This window comes from Leptinotarsa decemlineata, unplaced genomic scaffold, assembly GCF_025532065.1.
Source record: "Leptinotarsa decemlineata unplaced genomic scaffold, Ldec_3_MD MMD2_tig00026340_RagTag_RagTag, whole genome shotgun sequence".
Classification (NCBI taxonomy): Eukaryota; Metazoa; Arthropoda; class Insecta; order Coleoptera; family Chrysomelidae; genus Leptinotarsa; species Leptinotarsa decemlineata.
In genome coordinates, this window is record NW_027412694.1 from 16,648,081 (window position 1) to 16,675,564 (window position 27,484).

The 27,484-nt window shown below is 33.2% G+C and overlaps 1 protein-coding gene and 1 long non-coding RNA gene across 2 annotated transcripts in view; both read right to left on the bottom strand.

The window, feature by feature from the left end:
- Positions 1 to 3,787: 3,787 nt before the first annotated feature.
- Positions 3,788 to 27,484, bottom strand: part of LOC111512327 (UDP-glycosyltransferase UGT5) — a 36,968-nt gene continuing 13,271 nt past the window's right edge. Inside the window, exons 3-4 of the mRNA XM_074183632.1 lie at positions 11,547 to 11,766; positions 3,788 to 4,445 (exon numbers count right to left, since the gene is read on the bottom strand). Coding sequence (XP_074039733.1) covers positions 4,169 to 4,445; positions 11,547 to 11,766 — 497 coding nt within the window. The 3' untranslated portion in view covers positions 3,788 to 4,168. The remainder of the gene's footprint in view (positions 4,446 to 11,546; positions 11,767 to 27,484) is intronic.
- On the bottom strand, positions 20,988 to 22,853 carry LOC141485939 (uncharacterized). Its single transcript, XR_012467544.1, has 2 exons — positions 22,234 to 22,853; positions 20,988 to 22,173 (listed from the first exon to the last, which is right to left on the bottom strand). It is a non-coding gene; the product is annotated as an uncharacterized lncRNA (long non-coding RNA).

Genomic DNA, 27,484 nt, shown 5'->3' on the forward strand with positions numbered 1-27,484 from the left:
TGATTCTCAGTGCTCTCTTCTGCAGTCGAAATGCTCGTATAGCCTGAGTGGAGTTACCCCACAGCAGGGTTCCATAGGATATGTGAGAGTGAAAAAGGGAGTGGTATGAGATAAGCAGTACATCAGTACTGACAATTTTTTTAAGTTTGCGTAACACAAATAGCTGACTGGACAGTTTGTTGCACAAACTATCAATGTGGCTATTCCACTTAAGACCGTCATCAAGTATTATTCCCAACAGTTTGGCAGTTGACCCATTGGTAAGATATTTGTTAGAGGAGAATGTGATGGTTTGGGTTTTATCTTTGTTCATTTTCAGTTGATTTGTGTTAAACCAGAGTTCTGCTCTAGATTTCGTGGCTGTCATGTGTATTTTGAGTGTAGTGAGGCTCTGATGTGAATTGAGCAGGGAAGTGTCGTCCGCAAAAGCAATACACATATCCGGCAAGAGGAAGTTAAATATGTCATTGATATATATGGTGAACAATAGTGGCCCTAAGACGGAGCCCTGTGGTACTCCGTATTGGACACTTGCTTGTTCAGAGTTACCCCCATTGACAGAAACACATTGCAGTCTATTGGATAGGTAAGATTTGAAAATGTTAAGTGGGCTTCCTCTCACGCCATAGTATTCTAGCTTTGTTAACAGTAGCTGATGGGAAACACAGTCAAAGGCCTTGGAGAGGTCACACAGCGTAACACCTGTTAGTTCACAGGACTCAAAACCCTCAATTATCTTTTCAACCACCCTGCTTACTGCTTGGACTGTGGAACGATTAGTACGGAAGCCAAATTGACAATCATGGATTGTGTTATGTTTGTCAAAAAAAGAATTCAAACGAGTTTTTAAAATCATTTCAATAATTTTTCCTAGAATTGGAATGATTGAAATAGGCCTATAATTGTCGGGTAGGTCTTTATCGCCTTTTTTAAATATCGGTATTACCTTAGATATTTTGAAGATATCAGGGAAGACTCCCTCCACGAAGCTCAAATTAATGAGTGCTGTCAATGGATCCACAATACTATCCCCCACTTCTTTCATGATTTTGCTATTTAGGCAAAATATATCAAAGCGGGGAGAATTTTTTAATCTTTTAATTGCTGACCACACTTCATGTTTAGTGACAGGTTCTAGAAAAAAAGAATCTTTCGGTTTCGAGGTGCGATCTAAAAAATCGATAACACAATGATTGTTCTGTGGTAACTGTTTAATTATAAAGTCAGCCACTGAAGAAAAAAAATTATTGTACTCATCTGCTGATAGATTACTACTATGTTCAGTGTTGCCTATTTTTGCTTTGTTTCTTTCGAAATTTATTAGCTTCCAACAGTCTCTACTTTTATTTGCTGAATTTGATATGAGGTTGCTGCAAGATTCTTTTTTTGCTAAGGTAATTTCCGATGGATAGTGATTTTTGAGCTTTTTATACGCAACTTTATCTTCTGTGGTACCTGTGCAATCAGACACAACTTTAACTGCATGCACTTGTCTCCTCAGTTCTCTCAGGTGATCATTATAAAATTTTACAGGAGTTTTATTGTTGTTTTTCACTCTCTTCGTCGGTAGAAACTTGCATACTAGATTATGTAAGCTGTTTGTAAGAAATTCAGCTGAGTCATTTATGGGTGCGTCTGTAGTGTAAAAAAATTGAAAATCTATTTCTGCAAGACTGTTTTTATTCTATTCAGCCCTATTTTGGTTACAGGTCTAGAGATTCGAGAACATTCAGCATCATGCTTGCATTGAATATCAATATATTGTCCTAGATGATCAGAGATACAAATGTCAATGACACCAGAATCCGTGATATTATACACGAGATTTGTGGGTATGTTGTCTATATGACACGTTCTCCATGTTGACAACGCTACGCCGACGATTCGCGTGCAATATCCAAGTAGCCCATTGTCGGCGTTTCCATAACAACTAAACTTACCCAAAGAAAATAGTTTTATTGTCGATTGTTATAATATAAACAGTTCTGATTTATTGAATATTGAATATAATGGAATACGAAGATTCAGAGTTGGAAAATACACCTCCAGAAATTGTTCAGAAAACAATTGATATTTGCAAGAATTTGCTACCAAGCATATCAAGAGAAAATTATGAAATAGCTTTGTCAAGAAGATTGAAATCATCAATATTATGGTCTCAGTACTCGATAATGAGGAGTACCTTAATTATTAAAAACTGTGTTGATATATCAAAATACGTAAAACTATGTGCATTTTTTGAAACGAAAATCTGAAAAATATGCTCCAAAACAGTCAAAAACATTAACTTCTGAAGAAATTCAACAATTTTTAAAAGATGCACCGGATGAAAAGTATTTGCTAATAAAAATTGATGATATGGAAAATCTTAATTCGGCCCTTTAATGAAATTACTCGATACTAAAACCAAGGTTCCTAGAAATTTCACAGTCACAGGAGAATTCTACCAAATTTACAAAAACATATATGAATCTTCAACCATGCACAAATGAAACACGTTTTTTTTATTAGAAAAATAGCAAATGTACGAAACATCCTGTGGGGATAATAAATTTGGCACCATGGCTAAAGAAATAGCGAAATTTTTGCAATTGACGAACCCTAAATTATATACTGCTCACTGTTTCCGAAGGTCATCTGCGACTAATTCAGTTAATGCAGGGGCAGATCTTTCAACTTAAAATGCCATGGGGGTTGGAAATCCAGCAATGTTGCTGAATCTTATATCGACAACTTCATAGCTAACAAAATGATAATTTTAAAAAGTATAGTAGAATCCTTTCAGCCTCCGGCGCCTTTAGAACCTGAACACAATAATGGTGTGGAAGCTCAGTACGTTTCCCCATCAACTTCAACCGCAGCTAATATTTCAATTACTGAAAACATGTTGAAACAAAACGACCTACCAGAAATTATTTTACAAAATTATTCAGATATAACTGTTAATTACTATTTTGAATAAAATATAAAAATGAGTTAATGCCATACAAGTTTTTTTTTTTGGGGAAAGAAAGTTTTTGCTTTCTACTACTCCATCTGATACATTAATTAATCACTCCTAAAAATATAACCCCTCCAATTCAGACATACAAGTATTATTATATATGTATTTTAGTTTTCAATACTTGGAAACAACGAATTCAACCGTAGAAAAAGTACAGTGTACAATGCGTAAGAAAATGATATATTACTCACTCGATCGATTTTCTCACTTGATGTATAATATACAAGTTAGTTGTAAAAACGTTTCAGTGATGATTTCCTGACTATTTCATAACGGTATTTTAATTTTATTCCATGAACATTTCTATGACAAATTTATAAAACATTTATTTCTATTGCCTACAACTATATTGTGTTCACGGCTCGTCTAATAAAATCAATCAGTATTTTGGGAGTAATTATAAAACACCAACATAAAAAAAACATTTGCAGCACCATGAAATTATAAAACAATTTTGCTGGTTGAGTATGAATAATACTCCAGTAATATTCATTTAATTTGAGAGTAGTACTGAACGATACTGTTTTCACAATTTTGTGGAATCAAGCATCAATTATGGATGATTGGTTGAGTTGTCGTTCGTAGGGGTGCGACAAATTTTTCAACTCATGGCTACCAATACTTTTATCGAACAATGATAAGAAAATGTTCATCGTGAAGAAGCCGTATTCATTATTACTTTCAATGTAGGTAGTAGAAACTGAGTTTCTATATCATTAGCAGGTTTTTTTGGTATTTTGAATGAATTATACGGAATAATTGGAATTTGATACTGGTCTTGAACTGTTTTGCTTTCAAAATTTTATTTAACATTCCTTAGAAGAAAAAATTGATGGATGCAGCTCTTACTACGTAGTAGGGAATCATAACGAAGAAAAGAGAATATGAACTTTCTATGTTATTAACCACTTTTATTTGTAACTAACGTTACTGCAGTTTCATCCTAAGGACATTTTCAAACTTATACATTGAACTAACGATGGTTCATTACATTAGTCCTTATAGAAAGTTCCAATTCTCTTTTATTCATTAACATTCCTTTTAACATTTTCTGAATCACTGATAAGGAGATTCCTGTTGAATACACGAAATACTTCTTTATTCAAAATAGTGAGGTGATTAGGTATCATAAGGAACTACCTTCAGGATTTTCACATCTAACTCTCAATTACTTTTGATTTTCATGTCACTTTTTCTTGACAAACATAACTTTTTCATCAATAAATACGAAACAAACATCAAAATGATACCAATGATCAGAACTACTGAAATAATATCTAGCAATAAATATTGATACCACGTTAAGTTCAGGGCAGCCACCCTCAGATGCGGTGCTCCTTTGTTTCGGATAACGTATTCTATCCAGTAAATCGCAAGATCCATGGGTTTCACTTGACGGTCATGCATCAAAGCTGATCTCTTTTTGGCATTTTCCCTGTACCTAGGAAGAAAAAAAAAAGTTACTTTATATACAATATGAACGAACTTAAAAAAACATGTATCCTGGTGTTTAATGAAAGTGAATTCCATCAAAGATCATCACTGTATGGTATGAAACGATACACTCTACATGAGAGATTGATTAATGCTGGCCTGAAAGGTCCCGGGTACAAGGAAGAGAACGCATTTTTTGTTCAAAATTGGCTTTATAAAAATCTATGTAATCTCTTTCTAGAGTAACATAATCATTCCAGGGCCGCTCTAACATTTCGATAGCACTTTTGTGGAACAATTCATCTTTTACCTCAGAATAGGTTTCAGTTTCAGCTATAGCCTCCCCATTCGACCAAAATTCGTCACCGATGAGCATTTTTCATAGGTCTGCGAACAGCCAGTAGTGACTAGGAGCCAAATCTGGCGAATACATTTCTTCGCAATTTCGCCTGTAATACTACGATAATATCCTCTTCCTTTAACAGAGTAATAACGTACAAAAATTAGAAAGGTCTGAATGGTGGAATTATTGGATTTCTCAACCGAGAAATCCTCGTGAAATCCCACTTATCTGTCATCAAAGTACCATCGACGAGTTTTTATATACAGTGTCATTCCCAAAGTATGCACCAACTTATTTATTAAGGGTTTTTCAACAACAAATGTTTGATTTTGAGACAGGAGTAAATTACTCTTTTTCTGGAAAATCTCGGAAAATGTTAATCTGAAAAGTTGTTCAGCATTGAAAAAAACATCTAGATTTGGAGTCATGGCCATCTAAGTGGAGTTTTATTTTTTACCCATTTTTTTTAATGGGGACTACGAAAATTGAAAATTTGCTAAAACAATAAATAGACAGCATCCTGAATACGACGGTTCATTTTAAAAGCCTGCAATATTACAAATCACACAACTATGGTGTTAACCACGGTCAATTTTTTTGAGAAGTAAAATAATCCTCAAAGTTTTTGGTGCAAAGTTATATTTATTTTTTGTTAAGACCAAAAATTACTCAAAATTGTGCAGTCTTGTAACAAGAACTTCTTATACAACGATATCAAATCACAAAACATTAAAATAAAATAGATAATTCGGAACAAACTCATTGATTATCTGGAGATTATTTTGGAGATTCATTTTGGACAAGAAAATCTCCAAAAAATCAATGAGTTTGTTCCGAAATACCTATTTGATTTTGATGTCGTGTGATTTGATATTATCGAATGTCAAGTTCTTGTTACAATACAGTATGATTCTGAATAATTTTCGGTGTTAACCAAAAATAACTTTGCACCAAAAACTTTGAAAATTATTTTACTCCTTAAAAAATTGACCGTGGTTAACACCATAGTTGTGTAATACGTGATATTGAAGGCTTTCAAAATGAAACGTCGTATACAGGATGCTGTCTATTTATCATTTTCATTTTTCGTAGTCCCCATTTTAAAAAAACGGGTAAAAAAATTCGCTCAGATGTATTTTTCGATGATGAACAACTTTTTCAGATAACGTTTTCCGAGATTTTTCAAAACAAGAGTACTTTACTCATGTCTCAAAATCAAATTTTTGAAGGCTCCTCGTATATTATATATGTCTTACTGTATTTTGTTGGTGAATGTTCAGTTTTAGGGGATGCACAAACTTTAATCAAGAATAACTTTTTGTCGAAAAACCCTTAATAAATAAGTGTCCCATATGGTGCATACTTTGGGGATGACACTGTATATTTGTCACCAGTGAAATAATACTTAACTGCCTATCAATCCTAGGTAACCCTCTCACTATTGCGTTGTTTGTTTTATTTAAATAAAATTTGGCAGCTGCCGTCACCAGATGCAGATTTCTTCACATCAAAATTTGGATGTAAGGCAAATCCCAAAAGGCTGTAGTGTTCGTGCCGAACGCACGAAGGCTGGTCTTTTTGATATCTAGTCATTCAGTATACCTACTCACAATCTTAATTATGTGGTTCCAGAACTGAATTTTAATCTTAGTTAAAATGCTTTTCACTCACTATTCTCTTCTCGATAGATTGACAAAAAGTCTCTTATTTGTTTTTGTTCTCTTAACTTCATCTGACTCTACGAGGATGTTATTTTTCTCATTCCGAAAGGAGATGAAATTCCAAGGTTTCAAATATAAGGTGAAATGAGTAGGAAAACTACTCCATGGACAAAATAATAAAAAAAAACAACGTGTAAAATCTTATATAGAAGGAAAATGTTGAATTCTATGAAATAGAACCCTGGAAATGCCGCCAATTTTACCATGCTATGTGCTAATTATTTAACCTGTTGAATAACTTCGAATTTTCGCCCTCTTTCTTTTGCAATTGTAAAATTATTCTAGCTAAACAATCAGCACTAGGAACTCAACAAAATATATGTGACAGGCAATATCTGGTTTGTTGAAGGATATACACAAAAATGTTTCATACAAAAGTTTTAGGAGTTCATGAGAGCTATATTTTGATATAATTTTTAAATATACAGGGTGTTTGGTGTAGGTGCTACAGACCAAAATTCCATTTTTTAAAATAGAACGCCCTGTATATCATTACATATTCAGATGCTACGTTAAATTCTGATATCATTTCATGTTTGGTTTTTGAAATTCGGTTACGGCGTTGTTGAGTTATTGCTTAAAATGTAAAGTCTTGAGAACGACTATTATTTTTTAAAATATCTCATACAATTATTCTCTCTGCATCAGATCACATGAAAATTAGTCGAAATTTTGGGTGTTCGAAGTAATGGTTACAATTTTGAGTTGTGGAATTCAGTCAGGAATCATTTTGAATATGAAACAATTGCGAAATTGAAAGAGGTGTATTCGAAAACAAATCTTTAATTAATAACAATGTAAATAATATAACTTGATAAATCATTTCATAAGAATGGTAGGTACCTAGAAATAAGTCATAAAAATTGTTCAAAGTGATGCCCATTAGATATTATACAGGCTTCGAAACGTCGAATCACTTCTCTCGTACAAGTCGCTCTTATAATAGGTTCGTTCCAACCAGCGTCAGAAACACTTTCTGACAGTCACGATTCTGCGCAGTAATGTGATTGCGTTCCAACGTGAGTTTCCAACCATTAGTAAACTATCAGTTTTCTGTTCCATCCAAGATTCAAACCTGTTCGAAATCTATCAGAATGGTTTGAGGATTATCTTCTAACCATCAATCTGACGCATGCGTATTCCGTATTATTGTTTCTGTTTTATGTTCATGCAACTTACAAACAACATAACCTGCAAAAATTGTTATAAAATAAATGATGTATTTGCAGGCGCAGGAAAAATTCGGAATTCTTTAAGTGAACCTATAATATGAACATCTTTAATTACACAAATTAATTATTGCGGTGACCTCCCAGTTCCATGTTGATAAGTGAATAGAATAGAGATATAAAATACTGCAACCTTCTTTTACTCTCCAGAAATACACTTGATTAGATTTATTTTTAAAGAATTGAAGGGGTTATATTTTTGGGAGTGACATTCGTTGTGGAATGTTTGAAATACAAACTGAGTAGAGAAAAGTATCTTCTGTATAATTCAGTGTTCATATAGAAGTATTTGTTTCGAAAGAATTTTTTTTTCTTTCGTGTACTTCAATATTTATATGAAAGTAACTGTTTCAGGAGGACATTCTTTCAGTTTGTGTCTGAAAGTTACTTCTTTGCATGATCTACACATCCATGATCTACACATTCATATTGATTACTTCTTTCCTTTCTTTGGAAGATTTCCTCGTCCCTTTTTTTGTATTAAGATGGAGTAGTAGAAAGCCAAAAACTTTCTTTCCCAAATTATTTTTGAAGGTTAGGTTGAAATTCCATGCCAAACTTCAGTTGAACTATCAGCTGTTCCAATCAGAAATTTCAAATCAATCAGAAACCAATATTTACCAGACATGCGCGTTGTCAACGATTCACAAACAGTTGGAAATCTGTTTGTGACTCAAGGTTGGAACGAACCTATTATCAGGCGTAATATCACTGCACGCTAGTCGAATTTTCATTTTCAGATCATCCACATTCAAAGGGGGAGTAGAAAAAACAATATCTTTTAAATAACCCCATAGGAAAAAATCAAGCGGTGATAAATCTGGGGAACGAGCCGGCCACCGAATTGGACCCTTATTACCAATACATCTATTTGGGTACGTTCTATCCAGATATTCAGTAACAACCTGTGAATTGTGAGGAGGAGCACCATCTTGTTGCCACCAAATTCCTTGTCGTTCTGCTATGGGAATATCTTCCATCAACTGGATCAAATCATTTTCTAGAAAATGTAAATATCGCAATCCATTGAGATTTTCATTGAAAAAGTAAGGTCCTATGATGCGGCCATTGAACAATCCACACCATACATTAATACCCCAAGTAGTTTGAAAATTACTTTCGCGGACCCAGTGGGGATTTTCTTGAGACCAATAGTGACTGTTATGTCGATTCACAACTCCATTATTGTGGAATCGCGATTCATCGTTCCACAAAATTTGACTGAATATGTTAGGACTTTCATGTAATATTACCTGAATACAAGCAATGAATTCAAGTCGTCGTTCAAAGTCCGTGGGTTTCAAACCTTGTACCAACTGAATTTTGAATGAGTGGTATTTATTTCCTTTCAGAATTCTCTGTACATTAGATTTACTCACACCGACTTCTTCTGCAAGAGTACGGATAGAAACATGTGGATGAATAATAATATAAGCCAACACATTGATCTCTAAATCTTCAGTTCTAACAGATCTCGTATGATGACGATGCTTTATAGTAGAAGGAAATGACCCAGTTCGCAATTTTTCTACAACTCTCGAAAAAGTCATTCGTGACGGAATGGGTCTGTCTGGAAAACGTTCTTGGTATAGACGTTGTGCTTGACGGCAGTTTTTCTGACATTCCCCAAAAATTAATAACATATCAATGCAATCACTTGGAATAAACGCGAAAGGCATACTGGAGTTTTTGCACAAAGAACACAGTTACTGTTTTGCAAAGAATCACTGAATCGAACTGACAAGTAGATACAATTCAACAACATTTGTTACTATGGCATCAACAAGCATAAGCTACTTGATGAAATTGTGCAATATAAAGCAATTCACCCTCAAGTTAGTCACATTCTCAAGAATTTCAATATTATATTCAACTGATATCGATATCGTATCGTACTGGTGAGAATAATGGTTTGTATTCAGTAGTAGTCTAGTTCAATTTAATAAAAGATTTAGACTGGATTCGTGTACGAGTAAATAAGTTTTTTTGAAACTTTATATTTAAGGAAAAGTGCAATAACTCAACAATGCCGTAACCGAATTTCAAATACCAAACATGAAATGATATCAGAATTTAACGTAGCATCTGAATATGTAATGAAATACAGGGCGTTCTATTTTAAAAAATGGAATTTTGGTCTGTAGCACCTACACCAAACACCCTGTATATTTAAAAATTATATCAATATATAGCTCTCATGAACTCCTGGAACTTTTGTATGAAACATTTTTGTGTATCTCCTTCAACCAACCAGATATTGCCTGTCACATAAAATGTGGGACACCCGATATATATATAGAAGTGAACTCAGACAAACTCTCAATATCAACTGATTGATAAAAAAAACACTCACATAACGCCTCTTTGAGTGGTTCATGGTCAACCACAGGTTTACTGCCAGTCTTCAAGCATAGCCCACTGACTAATAAGAAAACCATAGGTTTCGTTGACTCGGGGTGTCTTCAACACCAACACTTTTATTTCAAACTCCCGTGTAACCATCAACGGTTTATGATTTTACTGCTGATTTTCCTTAAATTTCGCACCACGCGCTTAGGAAAGAAATAAGTTCCCTATTTAGGCCACCTTCCTCAGCCTCGAAGGCTGAGGGATGAGACCCCCGATCTCGTCTCGACGGGCTTTGGTGACCGACTTTTTGTGTCCCTCCAAAAAACTCACAAGCCCTCGCGTCAGCAATGCTACTCACAAAATCCTCATCTTAGCATTTTTAACCTCCCCAGACGTATGATAATCGACAGGATATAATATATTCATTTGTTTAGTCTAGCCCAACTTGAACATGACCACAACGACGCTCGAAGATCCGACAGTCATGAAAAAGTTCGGCGCTTTTTCAACTGGAAAACGGGTGATCGACCTCGATCTCTATGAATGGCAGTTATTACACGGCCTTCAAACGCTCTGTTGATGGAATTTCTCTTCTCAAGATTGTCGATGAATATCACACCACGCATATCTGGAACTACCAAAGCCAGACGATTGTTGTGCTTTTGGGCGCTTTGCACGAAGTCACCATACGCATGCAATATGAAGCAAACATTTTCATTTGATAGCTCTGCCATGTCAGCTAACTAACGCAACTTTTCTTTTCGATCATTCAAAACGATTTTGTGAATTTTTTTATGTTTTCTGGTGTTACTGCCTTATTTTGGACGTCCACCGCGTTCTGCATCATCGGTGTCTCTAAGATCATCTTTGAAGTCAGCAAAACAACGTTCAGTTGTTGTTTCTGATAGAACAGAGTCATTATAATACTTTTCAAGCCATTGCTCTGCTTGAACAGTATTTTCATCATCAAGAAGCAGTGTGAAATTTAAATGCGAAATTGTTTTCAATCCATTGTTTTGCAAATAACAGAAGTAGACTTTCAGTACAATAACTACCAAACTTATTGGTAGAATATCATGAAATTTCAACAGCTTCCTTCTGAAGTCTAGTACCAACTGGAAAAGCGGTTATTCCAATATTACTAGTGCCCTCTATGTGTGGGGCCCGAGACTTTTCAGCCCATGTGGTATATACCATACTCCACCCTATGAAAAATCAACAGACCAAGTTGCTATTCCAAAAAGATTTCATGCAAAAGAAATTTAATTCGTGAGATGTATGGGGTCTTGTGTTTTATCATTTCATGTATCACACACCTATTTGGGGTAAGGCAACATGGAGTATGTGTATATCATATCTGCAGTCGAACCGAGAACAACCGGCAATTCAAAGTTATAAAATGAGTACGTACCCAGTGAAAAATATGAAAAAGCAGATTATAGATCTGAAATAATATGTTTGCTTACTTGGGATCATTTAAGAGTTGATTTAATGCATCAGAGATATCGTCTTCAGTAATCTTGGATATTGACAGCGATAACGCATATCCTCCTGCAACTGCATGTGCTGCATTCATTTTCTGGTCTCCAAAAATGGGTAGAGCGAGAATGGGCACGCCATGGTAGATAGTTTCTGTTGTACTCAATAATCCACCATGAGTGATGAACACCTTCACATTCGGATGAGCTATTGAAAAATGCATTTTGTTCAATTTGAAAAAGATCATAAACAAAAATTATTATCCAAGAATTTTTTAATTCTCACATCAGTAATATTCCATTTAGAAACATGAACTTTTTCCTTATTACAACAAAACTGCTGTCACATCTCCTGAATATGCTAACTTGGTTAGTGCAACGTGTGTTGGGAGAAAAGTGTCCCCAATAGAATCAACATCAAGTGGAAAATCATAATGAAACCTGATTTTTGGAGTTAATAGTGAATTTGAGAAAAAAATGAAAAAAATTAAGCTCTGGTTAGTTGAAAAAATCTGTCGGAATCTACTTCAACCATCTGTTGCATCTCTACGAACGATAACCCTCCGAGGTTTGAGTTTGTGCGGAGTAGTATAGCTAACGTGGTTCTAGATACAATGGTAACCATGCCATCGAGCTGTCCATCGAGAGCGTAAGGGATGCGGTTGTTTGGGGTGAAGAAGCATGTCAAAAAGGCCTTGTTGTCGAAGAATAATGGTGTGACAAAGAGTTCTTGAGCAACCCTTGTGTAGATCGTCAATGACCAGAGGGTTGTGATGGTCAATGACCAGAGGGTGTTGTAAGAAGAGGCCTCGGCAGGTGTAGGTTAGCCGTGTCGTAGAGCCGTTTTGGCTCAGTGAATGGTCTTCGGCCAACCCTCTTCAACCCTCTTCGGCCCTCTTCGGGCAACCCTTTTCGGGCAACCCCTGTTGGGGCACCCTCATCAGGCGACCCCTTTTCGTTAAAGCAGGCGTACGTCAATGTGTTCGATGAGTCGGTGCACCAGTTGACCTTGAGACAACTTTGTTGCAGTTAATTAGGATATCGTTGCATTTCATGGGAATACTTGTTGTTTGCCTGATAATAAACCAGATTAGCTGACCTTAAGGTCATATGTATGATTAAATATGGATATTTTTTGCAAATGAATTGGAAAATACGTAATTCCTCATGAATACAAGGTTTCATTCGATTTACAATAACAAGTAGAGTGTAATAATAAAAATAACATTGCTACGTTTTTTATGTTTTATTTTTATGTAATAAAAATTTTTATAAATGATTCAATATATGATCTACAAACTGGACAATTATCACATCTGATAGAACAATCAATGCAGCATGCTACATGTTTACATGGTACAAATAATATATCCATTTCTTTTTCTAAACATATTTTACAAATATTACTTGAATTTGTGGGAACGTTGTCTTTGGGTGGTTTTTCTTCTCCTTTTTCTTAAGTTTCTTTTCCAGAGAGCAATGTATTTCCATCAAAAAATATACAATCTGGTTGCCATCTGAAGTGATCCATCAGCGGATCGTCTCCCATTTTCCATTCAAATCCTTCAATGTGACATTTCGGACACGCAACAATATCACCTTTACCAGTATAAATGAAACCAGCATCAGCAAGTTTATCTTTTGGAAATTCATGTGTCCAATTATGAAAAGTTTCGATTCTACTTTCAAAAGTTTCGAAATTTCTTTCGTGTATCAAATGCATACGTGCTTCGACTTCCATTCTCTCTAATCAATTCTGTTGAATTCTCATGCAATTATGTTAGCTTCTCGCAGTTCTTCAATAATGGAATTTATTTCATTTTGATGACCTGAATGACCTGCCTGCCTTGAGGATAGTAGTAAACGTAATCTGTCGCAGAGTTCGTTTGGATCATCCCATCTAATATAATCTATTTTATTGTTATTTGCTTCCATAAACATACCTTCTCCCGATATACCAGTTATTGGAGCTATTATATTTTTATATTTTTGCAATTTACTACCGTCAATTTGTTTATTTGGTTGATAATGCCGCCGGTGAGCATTCGTTTTCAAAACAATTTGTTTATAATTTTGTTGATCTTGTTCGGTGAAATTTTCAGGATATTTTTTGAAAAGTAATTCATATAGACCGGGTGTACCCTTATATCTTCTATTTTTAACGATTACATCTGGACCATCAATGTGCAGTCTTGAATCTCCGATTGATAGTTTTTCAGTATTTTCATCAAGTCGTACACCATATTTGTGATCGAATTCTTTTTTGTCTACATCATGGTGCATATCCTCGATATACTTTCTTGGAAGAGGATCATATTGATTTAAATAATCAATATATGAAGTTTGTGTAATATCTTTCAGACGATTAACTCCAGATGAATGACTTTCTTCTTCTTCATCTTCAGACTGAATATTTTCTACAATAGATTGCTTGATTTCACTTGGTTCATCGTCATCAGAATGTGAAACATTTTCTATCATTGGTTCTGAATTTGATAGTAGTTTCATTGATAATCGACGAGGAATCTTGGGAAACATCTTTTCATTTTTTGGAGTTTGCAATAAGTATTGTTGTATTGGAGACGTTTTATATGTTTCAGATGATGTTTCTTGTTGTTCACCTAATTTAGGAATTTTGTCTTGTAATTTATTCTCTATATTTTTCAGGTGTTTTGTAATTGGATTGAACATACTTTCATGTAGTAATTCACCATGTTTCAAAAATTCCAATTCATTTTTAACAATTTTTCGTTTATTAATGAGTCTTTTTTTCAGTTCTATGTCTTCACTTCTCATTGTCAAACTGGTCTCTATCAGGTTTTGAATAGATCAGGTATTTGAATAGGTTGAACCGACACTTGATCTGCTTCTATCAGGTCTGTTGAACTGGTTTTGATCCGGTTTGAACCGGTTATGAACAGGTTTTATCAGGTTTGAACTGGTTTACAACAGGTCTGAACTGGTATTAATCTGATAATGTGGTTTGTTTCCATTTTTATTCTTGAATGTGTATGAAGTGATCGAGTCCTTTGCGGTAACGACCCCTATTGAGACAACAATCTTTAAAAATAGTAATAAATCCATAAGGTTCTCTCCAACATAAAGAACAAATCACCTTGAAGGTATCAAAGGTCATGTCAGTTCCTACATGATCGGTATAGATGTGTCGCAAGTTTAGATCATCTTGTTTGAAAGCGATTAAACAATTGGCATTGTCTCGAATTAAGTGTTTGGGTATTTTTGCATAACTTTGATTCAAATAAAATGGATCGACAGCAGCATGTCTCGCCATACTGAAGTATTCTCTTATAACTTCCTGATTATCACAAGCAACATCATCAAAAATAAAAATCGAATTGGGATTAGCTTCAGACGGATGCATTATATTTTCACTGGCACTGAATGCGTAATATCCGATTCCTTTTATTGGTTTAAGCAGGTGCTCCAAGTACCTATATTTAGGTTGATTAAGTGATTTAGAATACACATATATATTTTCAAATTTCAGTCCATTTTCATGCTCCAACATATTCACCATTAAATTTGTTTTACCGCAGTTTGAAGGTCCAACAATTATACACCTTATTGTAGAGGGGAATAGCATACCATGCTTTTTGAAAGTTTCCTCTGTTTCAAATATATTATTCTCGATTGGTAGAGCAATTTTTCGTGGAATAACTTTAATACCTTGCATATCTATTTCCAATAAAATACTTGAGGTAACTGAATTTTAATCAGTCAACTTTCAAACTTATACGCGAAAAGATCTAATATGCAACGTTACGGTGATGGGTTGGTGAATAGCGCTATCAATAATTTACCGGTTGAATTGCATATACCCGGATATAAATATTGCGGGCCAGGTACAAAATTACAAAAACGTCTGGCTCGTGGTGAGAAAGGTATTAATGGTTTAGATGAAGCATGTAAAAATCATGATATAAGTTATTCACAAACCAAAGATTTGAATCGTAGACATGAAGCTGATAGAATTCTAGCTGAGAAGGCTATGACGCGATTCAAAGCGAAAGATAGTTCATTAGGAGAAAAAATGGCTGCCCTAGCAGTCGCAGGTACCATGAAGGCAAAAGTCAAATTAGGTATGGGCTTACAACGTCGTAATCGTACACCTGTAACTGCTAATATCAAGAGAAAATGTATTCAATTATTGAGTGGAATGAATAAACGACTAACAGATGTAACGAAGAATATTGAAGAGTGTTTAAAACTTCTCAACAGTAGCAATGGAAATAAAATTATTCGAGTTGATAAGAAAAAATCTAAGACTGAACGTCTGCCGCCGCCGCCGCCGCCACCGAGACGAAAACGACTTATTATCGATAACAAAGAAGAAAATGAACCTATGGATATTGATATAATAGAAGACTTGAAGCGTGCTACTAAAAGAAAATTCCTCAACGATATACCTGTTATCCCAGATAAAAAAATGAGAATAATCAACTCAAGAGAAAATAAACCCAAATTATCTGCGAAAAGAAAAAATTTAGAGCAACAAATCGAGTCAGATATTCAGAAAAATGGCTCAATTGAAGGAATAAATGAACAAATGTCTCAGCAGCAGCAGCAGCAGCAGAATCCTAAAAAACGAAATTTGGAGGAAGAGTTTGAAAATGTTGATAATAAGAAAATAAAAATATCCATATAAATATTTACTGTAATAGGATGAATCTGTCAGTGTATCGAGTAATTCATAACGAGATGGTTGTCAAAAAATGTAAAAGAAAACAATCTAAAAATAAGAGGAAAAATATCTCTAGGAAGAAAAAAATTGTAAAGAAATGTAGGAATAAAAAGGGGATGTGTTTCATGACAGCGACACGAAAAATAAAAAAACAAATCATCAGTAAAAAACCAAAGACTTTAGGAGAAGCTGTGACGGTAGCTTTGAAATCTGCAAAAAAATTGAATATTAGACCAACACGCGTTGTGAAAATACCCAAAACAGGTGGAATACTTCCTTTGATTCCAATTTTTGCTGGGTTGAGTGCATTCGGTGCCCTAACAGGGGGAGCAGCTGGAATTGCCAAAGCTGTAACTGATGCTAAATCTGCAAAAAATCAGTTAGAAGAAGATCAACGTCATAATAAAACTATGGAATCTATTGCATTGGGGAAAGGATTTTATTTAAGACCTTACAAAACTGGTTTGGGGTTGTTTTTGAATCGTACCACCGTTTGAGAGGGAGAGGTGAAACATGAAAAAAAATCCTCATAATCGTCCGTTATCCAATATCGACTTGATAAAGTATGCAAAGGATTTAAAAATTACATTTTTCAGATCTGTCTATATGAGAGATAATTTACCGAAAAAAATCCGAAAAAAAGAAAGAGGAATAATAAATCTCGATAAACAATCTGGACCTGGGACTCATTGGACTGCCTACCGCAAAAATGGTTCCCATATAATTTATTTTGATAGTTATGGTAATCTGAGGCCACCTCTGGAAGCTTTAATATACTTCAATTCAGATGGACCTTGTCTCATTAATTATAATCATACTGTATATCAATCATATAATTCTGTTAATTGCGGACAACTATGTTTGAAATTTCTTTCTCAATAAACATGTATGTAATCAATGTTTTCTCTTCATTCTACAGATAACCTTTAACATGTGTTCATATACGTTCACCTTATCAGGCCGAGATTCGATTCTCTCGTCTAAAATTAATCCTATCATACTGGACGATACAAAAAATTATGTTTTAGGATTGATTGACTTTGTAACATTCAATACAATACCGAATGTGGATGAGACTAATAATATTTTTTATATTGGGTCTACAAAAATTAAGATTCCTCCTGGTTCATATGAAATATCTGATATAGAGAGTGAAATTATGAGGCAATTGAATGAAGTGAAATTGAAAGAAAGTACGAAACAAGAACTCAAGGCGAAAACTTCAAATATCATAACTAAAGAAGAGGAAAATTCTGAGAGTAGTATCGATCTGAAATTGTATGCAAACCGAAATACTTTGAGATATGAAATCATGTCCAATAAACCAATTCATTTTGAAAAACCTAATTCATTGGCACCTCTATTGGGATTCGAGAAAAAGAAATTACAACCGAATAGAAAACATATATCGATTTTTCCAATCAATATCTCCAAAGTGAATTCGAATTGTGTTGAATGCAATTTAATAACGAATTCATTCAATAATGACAGTGCCGTACATTTGTTACATATGTTCTACCCCACCGTACCAAGTGGATTTCGAATTATTGAAAAAGTTGCAAATGTTATCTATTTACCAATCAACACCAGACATATCGATGAGGTTTTCCTTAAAATAAATGATCAAGAGGGTAATTTAGTCAATTTCCAACAGGAAACGATAACAGTAAGACTTCATCTCAAAGAGCAGCTCTGATGGTATTTTTATATAATATTACAACTTTTCCAACAACATCAACAACAGCACATAGTATAATTGATAAAGATCCTGGAAAATGTGTCACTATAGGAAGTGCTGTTAAACGGTTAACATCAGAAAATCGACAGTTTCTTCTTTCACTTGATTTTCGAGTACTTTAAGTGTCAAAGTGTCAAAACGGCTACTTTTTACGAGTTTTGGTGTAACCTCAAAGTCAACATCAGTTCAAGATTCAGACAAATTTTATTATTTTTCAAGTGTTCTTGCGGTGGCAGAAGCAGCAGCAGCAGCAGAAGTAGCAGAAAAACAAAAATACTAGATAGTGGAAAAAGGATGAAAAAAACGCAAAAATGAGCTTTAATATATTGAATATTGGTGAACATGTATTGATGGATGATTCTATAACTAATTACGAGATGCATAGTCATCCACCTTATGCAAATACGACATTCAATAATTCTGATGAAATTAGAATTCCTATTCAAACTCAAGATATTTATACATTGCCATCCCAAAGTTACCTTTATATCGAAGGACGATTAACTGATGCTGAAAATAAACCTAGTATAACATTAAATTTTGTGAATAATGGTATGGCATTTCTGTTCGATGAGATAAGATATGAGATAGGAGGCACAGTAGTGGACAGGGTGAGGAATCCAGGTATAACATCATCTATTAAAGGATACATCTCCTATACAAGTAGCGAATGTGATAGATATAATAATGCCTGTTGGAATCATTTGGAATATCCAAAAGTATCCGATCCGAATGGATACTTCAACGTCTACATCCCCCTGAAACACCTTTTGGGTTTCTGTGAAGATTTCAAGAAAATAATCGTAAACATTCGCCAAGAATTGGTACTCATTAGAACAAGTAGTGACGTAAATTCTGTAATATCAACAAAGGATAATGAAAAACCCAAAGTTAATTTAACAAAAATTCTCTGGAGAATTCCTCATGTTCAAGTTTCCGATACAGAAAAATTGCGATTACTCAAGTACATTGAAAAAGGACGTGATTTAGAAATTGCATTCAGGAGCTGGGAACTACACGAATATCCACTTTTACAACAAACAATGACTCATTCTTGGAATGTGAAAGCATCTAATCAATTGGAAAAACCACGATTCATCATTGTAGCTTTTCAGACTCAGAGGAAAAATCAGATCAAGAAAAATATTAGTCATTTCGATCATTGTAATATTACCAACATCAAACTCCACCTCAACTCAGATGTATACCCTTACGATAATATGAATTTGAACTTCAAGAAAAACCAGTTTGCATTACTTTACGAGCTCTTCGCCCAATTTCAAGAATCCTACTATTATAAAACTTCTGGAGAGCCCTGTCTTACATTGACTAAGTTTCACGATATCGCATCTCTATTTGTTATTGATTGCAGTAGACAAAATGATAGCTTAAAGGTAGGAGTGCAAGATATAAGACTCGACTTCGAAGCCAGTGAAAATATTCCTGCAAATACATCAGCATTTTGTTTGATTTTACACGATCGTTTACTCAGATACAATCCACTAACGAATTCTGTGAAACAATTCTAGAGTGAGTTATGATGAGTAGTAATAATAGAATAACTTTCAATGAAAAGAAAAATGAAGTTCATTACATATTTGCTTGGAGTTTCGCCTATAGAAATGCAAGAAAAACTTATTGGGAATTTTTCGCCATTGATCGAACACGCTTTCAGCGACGTATTCGGAGCAGTTCAGCTTTTATAGATCCAATTTTAGAAAATTCACATAGACAAAAAATTTTTGACCAAAGATTTCGCGAGAAGAGCTCGGAAAATTTTAATCTTATTTGATAACAGAAAAGTATAAATATATTCATTGGATTTGTAGTTACTTATAAAGTTTTATCTCAAACATGAATACACAACAATATGATCGAATTGACATTGAACAGTATACCAAAAATTTGATTAGAGAACTTTGTCCTGATATGGAAGAGCATAAAGTGTCTTCCGAAGCAAACCGTTTGATTATCAAAGCTTCCAGAATTCTTGAGAAGAGGAGAGCACAACCACCAAATCAAATTCGAAACAAAAATCCAAAGCATCCAGGAATTAGAGAATGAGTACCATTGTTTTATGAAATATGTATGACAGATAGTGTATGTATTAATAAAATTTCATCAATTTTCTTGAGTTTTCTTCTGACCGTCATACCATGAACTTTCAAACTGATGTTAAAAGGGATATTATTGAAGAACTTCATGAACAAGCCCGAATCAATTTCAAAAGACGAAGAGTAATCATTAAGGGTTTCGATGATCTTTTTCAAACTGATTTAGTTGAGATGATACCATATTCTAAAGTGAATAAAGGATATAAATATATTCTAACTGTGATAAACTGTTTTTCAAAGTTTGCTTGGGCACTACCTTAAAAAATAAGACAGCTAATGCTGTGTCCAAAGCTATGGAAGAAGTTTTACGTAAACAATCACCACAAAATTTACAAACTGATTCAGGTTAAGAATTTTTCAACTCAGAATTTAAGAAATTGATGGAAAAATATAAAGTTAATCATTATAGTACGTTCAGTGAAAAGAAAGCATCAATAATTGAGAGATTTAATAGAACAATGAAGTCTTGGATGTATAAAGAATTCAATTTTCAGGGTAACTATAAGTGGCTTAATATATTGAAACATATTTTGGAAAAATATAACAATTCCACTCATAGAACCATCAAAATGAAACCTGCTGAAGTGAGTAAAAAAGATGAAAATAAATTACTTCACACAGCCTACAATCATATCAAACAAATTGACTTCAATAATAAATTCAAAGTAGGAGATCATGTACGCATATCTAAATTACGAGGAATTTTCGATAAAAAATATTTTCCAAACTAGTCAACAGAAATTTTCACGATAGCAAAAGTACAATTGACAAATCCTGTAACCTATTTACTGAGAGATGATAAAATGCAAGATATTTCAGGAGGTTTTTACAAAGAGCAATTACAAAAAGTAAAACATCCTGATATATATCTCGTAGAAAAAGTACTTAAAAGAAAGAATGGAAAAGTTTTCGTTAAATGGTTAGGATTCGATGACAAACATAATAGTTGGATAGATAAGAGAAATATTGCGTAATCAGCATTCGTATTATAAATACTCTATGAATCAGTATATTACTTTATTTTTACGGTGTCATTGAGTGTGGTATCATGTTTATCATCGATGTGCAAGGTTTTCAATATGGTAAGGGAAATTTTTTATGTAAAGAAATTGCAATTTTGAATGTTGAAAATGGAGTATGGTACCATCGAATGATTAATTTACCAATAGGCATCAATCAATATATGCCTCATGTGGAAAAACATATGAACTGGTGTACAAATAATCTACATGGATTGTCATGGCAGCATGAGCAAAGTTCAACAACAACAGTAGCAACCATCAACTACGAACAAATTTCGGAGTTCATCAAGAATTGTGTTGGTTTTGATGCTGTTATAAGTCTGAAAGGTTGTGAAAAGAAAAAATGGTTAAGTCAACTCATTCAAAATGAAATTTCCGATTTGTATGAAGAAGGATGTCCTGCAATAGAAAATTTGAAAAGTTTTCTCAAGTCACACCATTGTATGAATCATTTAAATAACAGTTTGAATTGTGCACTAGAAAATGTTTTTTTATTGAAATATTGGTATTCTCACTGTAAGAAATAAATTCTGAATTCTTGTTCTTTTAATGAAATATTTACTTTTCACACATTCTCATTATACATGTGATTTTTACTACATTGCAGAAATAAAAAAATATTTTTCTCAATTTTGTTTATTTTATTATAATAAATAAATTTTACAAAAAATCTTGGGATTCTTGGAAATAAGTAGGGTGTTGAGAGTTTTCTCCTTCAAAATCTTCGATTATGACAGGAGATAGTGATCGTGTTGGAGGCGGTAGAATTTCTTTTGATGATGATGATGAATCCTTCAACTTTTTTGGTGGTGGAGGTGATGGAATAGCGTCCACGTCATCATCATCTTGTATATTGAAATTGAACCGTTTCACTGCTGTTTCCAGAAACCCCAATTCCTTTTCATTTTCAGCCATTGCCCGGGTTACTTTCACTGGCAAATTACCAAATTTCTTGGTCAAAGTAACCATCTTCGGACTTTATTTTAAATATACTAAAATACAGTCCTCAGATTTTTTTACAATCTGCTTCACACCATATCTATAACAATATGAAAAATTGTTCAAACACAAGTAATAATATCAGTTGAAAATGACTTACCTGAATAATTGTTTAAGCACCACCATTGCCATATTAACGGGCAACATTTTTGTATTTGTAATATTAATAATTAAAGTTGTTGGAATAGTCGACATTTTTGTTGTTGTATCGATTCACTCGTAACTAGAATGATTTTCCAAAGACACAGATCCGTCAATTTATACTGTGAAATTGTGCTGATAAAAATGAATAACATCGTACGTATGTTGTTTATGCAATGATAAACGAGTGCATTATCATGTATCAAGTACGTGATATAATTTTTCTATTAAGAAATATCAATACCGTGTTACCATAACACACATGTAAAGTTCATGAGTTGCGAGTGCATTATCATGTATCAATTACGTGATGTAATTTTTCCATTAATTCATTGCGATAAACAGACGTTTAAAGTTCATGATTCACATAATCAAAAATGACCTCTAATTTATGGAAATAGCGCGCATTTTAAATAACAACATTAGCAAATAAGTGCTGCATAAATCTTGTAAAGTAGGTTTGTAAATTGAACTGATCGCAATTTGACATCATTCGCAAGGTAAGTGAGAATAGATTAAAACTGTGTTGATTATCGTTCGTTATTCACTTTATCATTTTCACGCTACTAAACAAGAATGAATACCTGTGCAGAAATAGAAAAAGTTAGCGATAATATTGTGTTGAAAATTCAAAAAGTTGGTAAGTTGATTAAAAGTAAAGCTGAGTATTGCAAGTGGATTAAATTTTTGAACAAAAATATCTTACTTTTGAAAAAATATATCAAATTCAACGAATGTTCGAACAAAAAATATTTTTCCAAATTAGAATCGAATTTGGCTTTATTGAAATATTATAAACAAAAATTCAACTTTCATAAAAATGTTGATAAAAACAAAAAAAGAAATTTAATTTGGCAAGAATTAGAATCATGTTTCAATAGTCGTGTAAGGACTGGTGCAATCATTAATTTGAAAATTAAGGATCCTACGGAGTTCTTCGATAAAGCATACAGATCTTTTATATGTAAAGTTAGGAGAGAATTGAAAAAAACTTTATTGAAAGTTAACGTTATATTTTTAGCGAATTTCATGAAGCCTCAAACCGGTGAAACTGACATCAACCATTTTCAAACAAAAAACAGAATTCTCGATTCGAATACAGATTTGAAATTATTTTACGATGAGCATATCAAACATAATATTTTGACAAAACTTGAAGAATTTCAAGAAAAAGACAGCGGTTGGAGCCTTTATGAAATTTTACAATTGAAGGTGAACCTTAATAACTATACACCGATAAATGTAGGTATTTCCACATATATTGAAGTACCTAAATTCATTCAAAATAAAAAGGCTGTCCTTAACATTCAAAATAATGATCCGTACTGTTTTCTTTGGTCTATTGTGGCAGCTCTTCATCCATGTGCAACTGATGTCTGTAAAAAATCATCATATCCACATTTTTCTAATATATTGAAATATGAAGGGATTGAATTTCCACTTAAAATTAAAGATATAACAAAATTTGAGAAAATGAATAATATGTCAATAAACGTTTTCGGTATTGAAAAAAAGGAAATCGTTCCTATTCGTTTGAGTAATCTTGAATTTTTAACAACAATTAATTTATTAATACTTCAAACCGAACATGATTTCGATGATGTTGATTCATGTGATGAAGAGGAATTGATGGACTTAGATGAAAATGTGAATAATTTGAAAAATATTTATCATTTTGCTCTAATAAAAGACATGTCGCGGTTGTTGTGTGGACAAAGTGGTGACATAAATCACAAAAAGTTTTATTGTACCAAATGTCTCAACCATTTCTATTCACAGGAAGTATTGAACAACCATATATTTACCTGTAGAAAAATGAATAAAACCAAAATAACTCTACCATCTGAAAAAGAAAAATTTTTATCTTTCACAGACTTCAAAAATAAAGAACCCGTACCGTTTGTGATTTATTCAGACATTGAAAGCATTTTGGAAAAATATGAGGATGTGAAACCTAGTAAAAAAATTCGAAAATTTCAAAAACACATTCCATGTAGTGAAGCATTTTACTTATTGTGTACTTTCGACAATTCAAAATCAAAATTCGAATTATATACTGGTAAAGATTGTATCAGCTGGTTCGTCAAACGTTTACAACAGCTAGCTTTCGAATTAAATCCAGTATTTTCTAATGTGGTTCCAATGATTCCGCTATCACCTCAACAAAAACACGATTTCGATTCAGCCACTAACTGTCATATTTGTCTAAAACCATTCACAGAGGATCAGATCAAGGTTAAGGACCACTGTCATATATCTGGAAAATTTTGGGGTGCAGCCCATTCCACCCCTTGCAACATTAACTATCAGAATGATAATATGATACCTGTTGTTTTTCATAATTTATCTGGTTACGATAGCCATTTCATTATTAGAGCTTTAGCGAAAGAGATTTCTGGTGCTGTCAGATTGTTACCAGTAAATAAAGAAAAATATATATCATTTAGTAAACAAATTGACAATACAAGTATAACATACCGATTCCTAGACTCTTTTCGTTTCATGGCAAGTAGTCTAGATAAATTGAGTTCATATTTAAATCATTCAGAAAAGTTAATCACAAAAAGTTTCTGTAAAAATCAAGAGGAATTCAAACTTTTATCTAAGAAAGGTATATTTCCATATGATTATTTTGATAGTTGGGATAAAATGAACATTGACAAATTACCACCGATCGAATGCTTTTTCAATAAATTGAGAAAGTGTGGTGTAACAGAAGATGAGTATTCACACGCTGTTAAAGTATGGGATACTTTTGAAATTCAAAATTTATAACAATATATGGAGTTATATTTGAAAACAGATGTATTACTTTTGGCTGACGTTTTCGAAAACTTTCGAAAAATATGTATGAAAACATACGATTTGGAATGTTTGAAATATTACACTGCACCAGGTCTAGCTTATGCAAGTTGTTTAAAAATTTCAAAGGTTACTTTGGAATTATTAGATGATGTAGATAAGCTAATGTTTATTGAAAGGGGTATAAGAGGAGGAATATCTCAATGTAGCAATAGATATGGTAAAGCTAATAATATTTACATGAAAAACGAGTATGACCCTGATCAACCCTCATCATATCTCATGTACTACGATGTTAATAACTTGTATGGTACAGCATTATCAGAATATTTATCTGTAGGTGATTGTGAATGGAAAAATAATACTGATTTCTATTCTGAAGATATATTTAATACACCTAATGATTCTGAATATGGTTACATATTAGAAGTTGACTTAGATTATCCTGTAGAACTTCAAAATGGTCATAAAGATCTTCCATTATGTCCTCAAAAAATGATTCCACCCATATCATCATCAAAAAATCCAAAATTGTTAACAACACTTTTCGATAAGAAAAATTATGTTATCCATTATAGGAATTTGAAACAGGCAGTCAGTTTAGGTCTCAAAATCAGCAGAGTTCATAAAATTTTGAAATTTAAACAAATACCTTGGTTAAAAACTTATATTGATTTGAATACGATGTTAAGACAAAACAGTAAAAATGAATTTGAGAAAAATTTTTATAAGCTAATGAACAATAGTGTCTTTGGGAAAACAATAGAAAACTGTCGTAAATATAAAGATATTAAATTATGTACTAAGTGGGAGGGTAGATACGGAGCAAAAAGTTACATATCTAAACCGAATTTTCATAGTTTGACCATTTTTGATGATGATATGGTGATCATTGAGATGAAAAGAGTCAATATAAAACTGAATAAACCCATTTATGTGGGTTTCAGTGTTTTGGAAATTTCAAAAACTATTTTATATGACTTTCATTATAATTATATCAAACCTAAATTCAATGAAAATGCGAAATTGTTGTATACAGATACTGATTCATTAATTTACCACTTTTTCACCGATGACATTTATGCACATATCAAAGAGGACATATATAAATTTGATACATCAGACTATGCTGTAGATAACCAATTCGGAATTCCATTGGTAAATAAAAAAGTTTTAGGTTTGATGAAAGACGAAAACAATGGAAGAATTATGAAAGAGTTCATTGGCTTAAAGTCGAAAATGTATGCGATAAAAGTAGAACATGGAGAGAATGACGGGGAAAATTTGATAATTAAAAAAGATAAAGGTGTCACCAGAGCCTCTCTCAAAACAATAAATTTTCAAAATTACTACGATTGTCTATTCGGAAATGAACATTTTGAAGTAACGGAAAATCTGATTCGTAGTAAAAAACATGAGGTATATACAATAAATCAAAGAAAAGTTGCATTAACTCCTTTCGATGACAAACGAATTGTAAATTATTTATCAAGAGATACATTGCCTTGGGGTTTCAAAATTTAATCCACACTTGTAATATTCATTTTCACAATTAATTAACTTACAACTTATATTTTAACACAATGGAAAAAACGTTTCTATCTTGAGTTCTTTTTCCGATTGATTTGTGATTTTACAGAGCAATATGAACAAAGCAATCCAGGAAAATATTATTAGTAGCACTAATGGAAACGAAATCCCTCAAGTCAATGGTCCTTCGAAGTATCGGTGTAATGACAGGAGATGTTTGAGAGTTTATGAAAGTTTTTCATCAGACTATAACTTTTGTCCACCCTGTCATCAACGTCGGGATTCTGGGTCCTATAGACAAAGAATAAGGAACGAGAGGGATTCAAGAAGTCAGTTGAGGAAACAACAACTGACAGCATAACCATCATAACCGCTTCAACTGTTCATTATTCATTCAACAACCACACATGAGGAATTTAATTTTTCGACCTCCAACACACTTTCTGTTTCAGTGAAAATCAAAAGATGGATTTTAGCGATTTATTCGAGGACACTTTATTGAAAGCATGTGAAGATATGGAAAAAAATTTACTACAACTCTGTAAAGAGAAGAAAGAAAAAAATATAAACCTTAAAACGAAAGAATCCATAAAAAACGTATTATTTTGCAAACTGTGTAATACTCCAAAAGACAATAAGGAAGTATCAAAAAGAAGTACAAGACAGTATTGTAAAAATTGCAAAAAGAAAACCGTTTTTGAATTATAATCGCCGAAGCATCTGAGAATTGATAAACGTTATGCAGACAATCGTGGAGTCATTCGTAAGTAACCAATAGCATCATTCACATCATTATGCCTGTACCAGTGAAATATAAGTGTACTAAATGTGGAGGACAAACAAATTATCCGAATATATTATGTTTAGAATGTATAGTT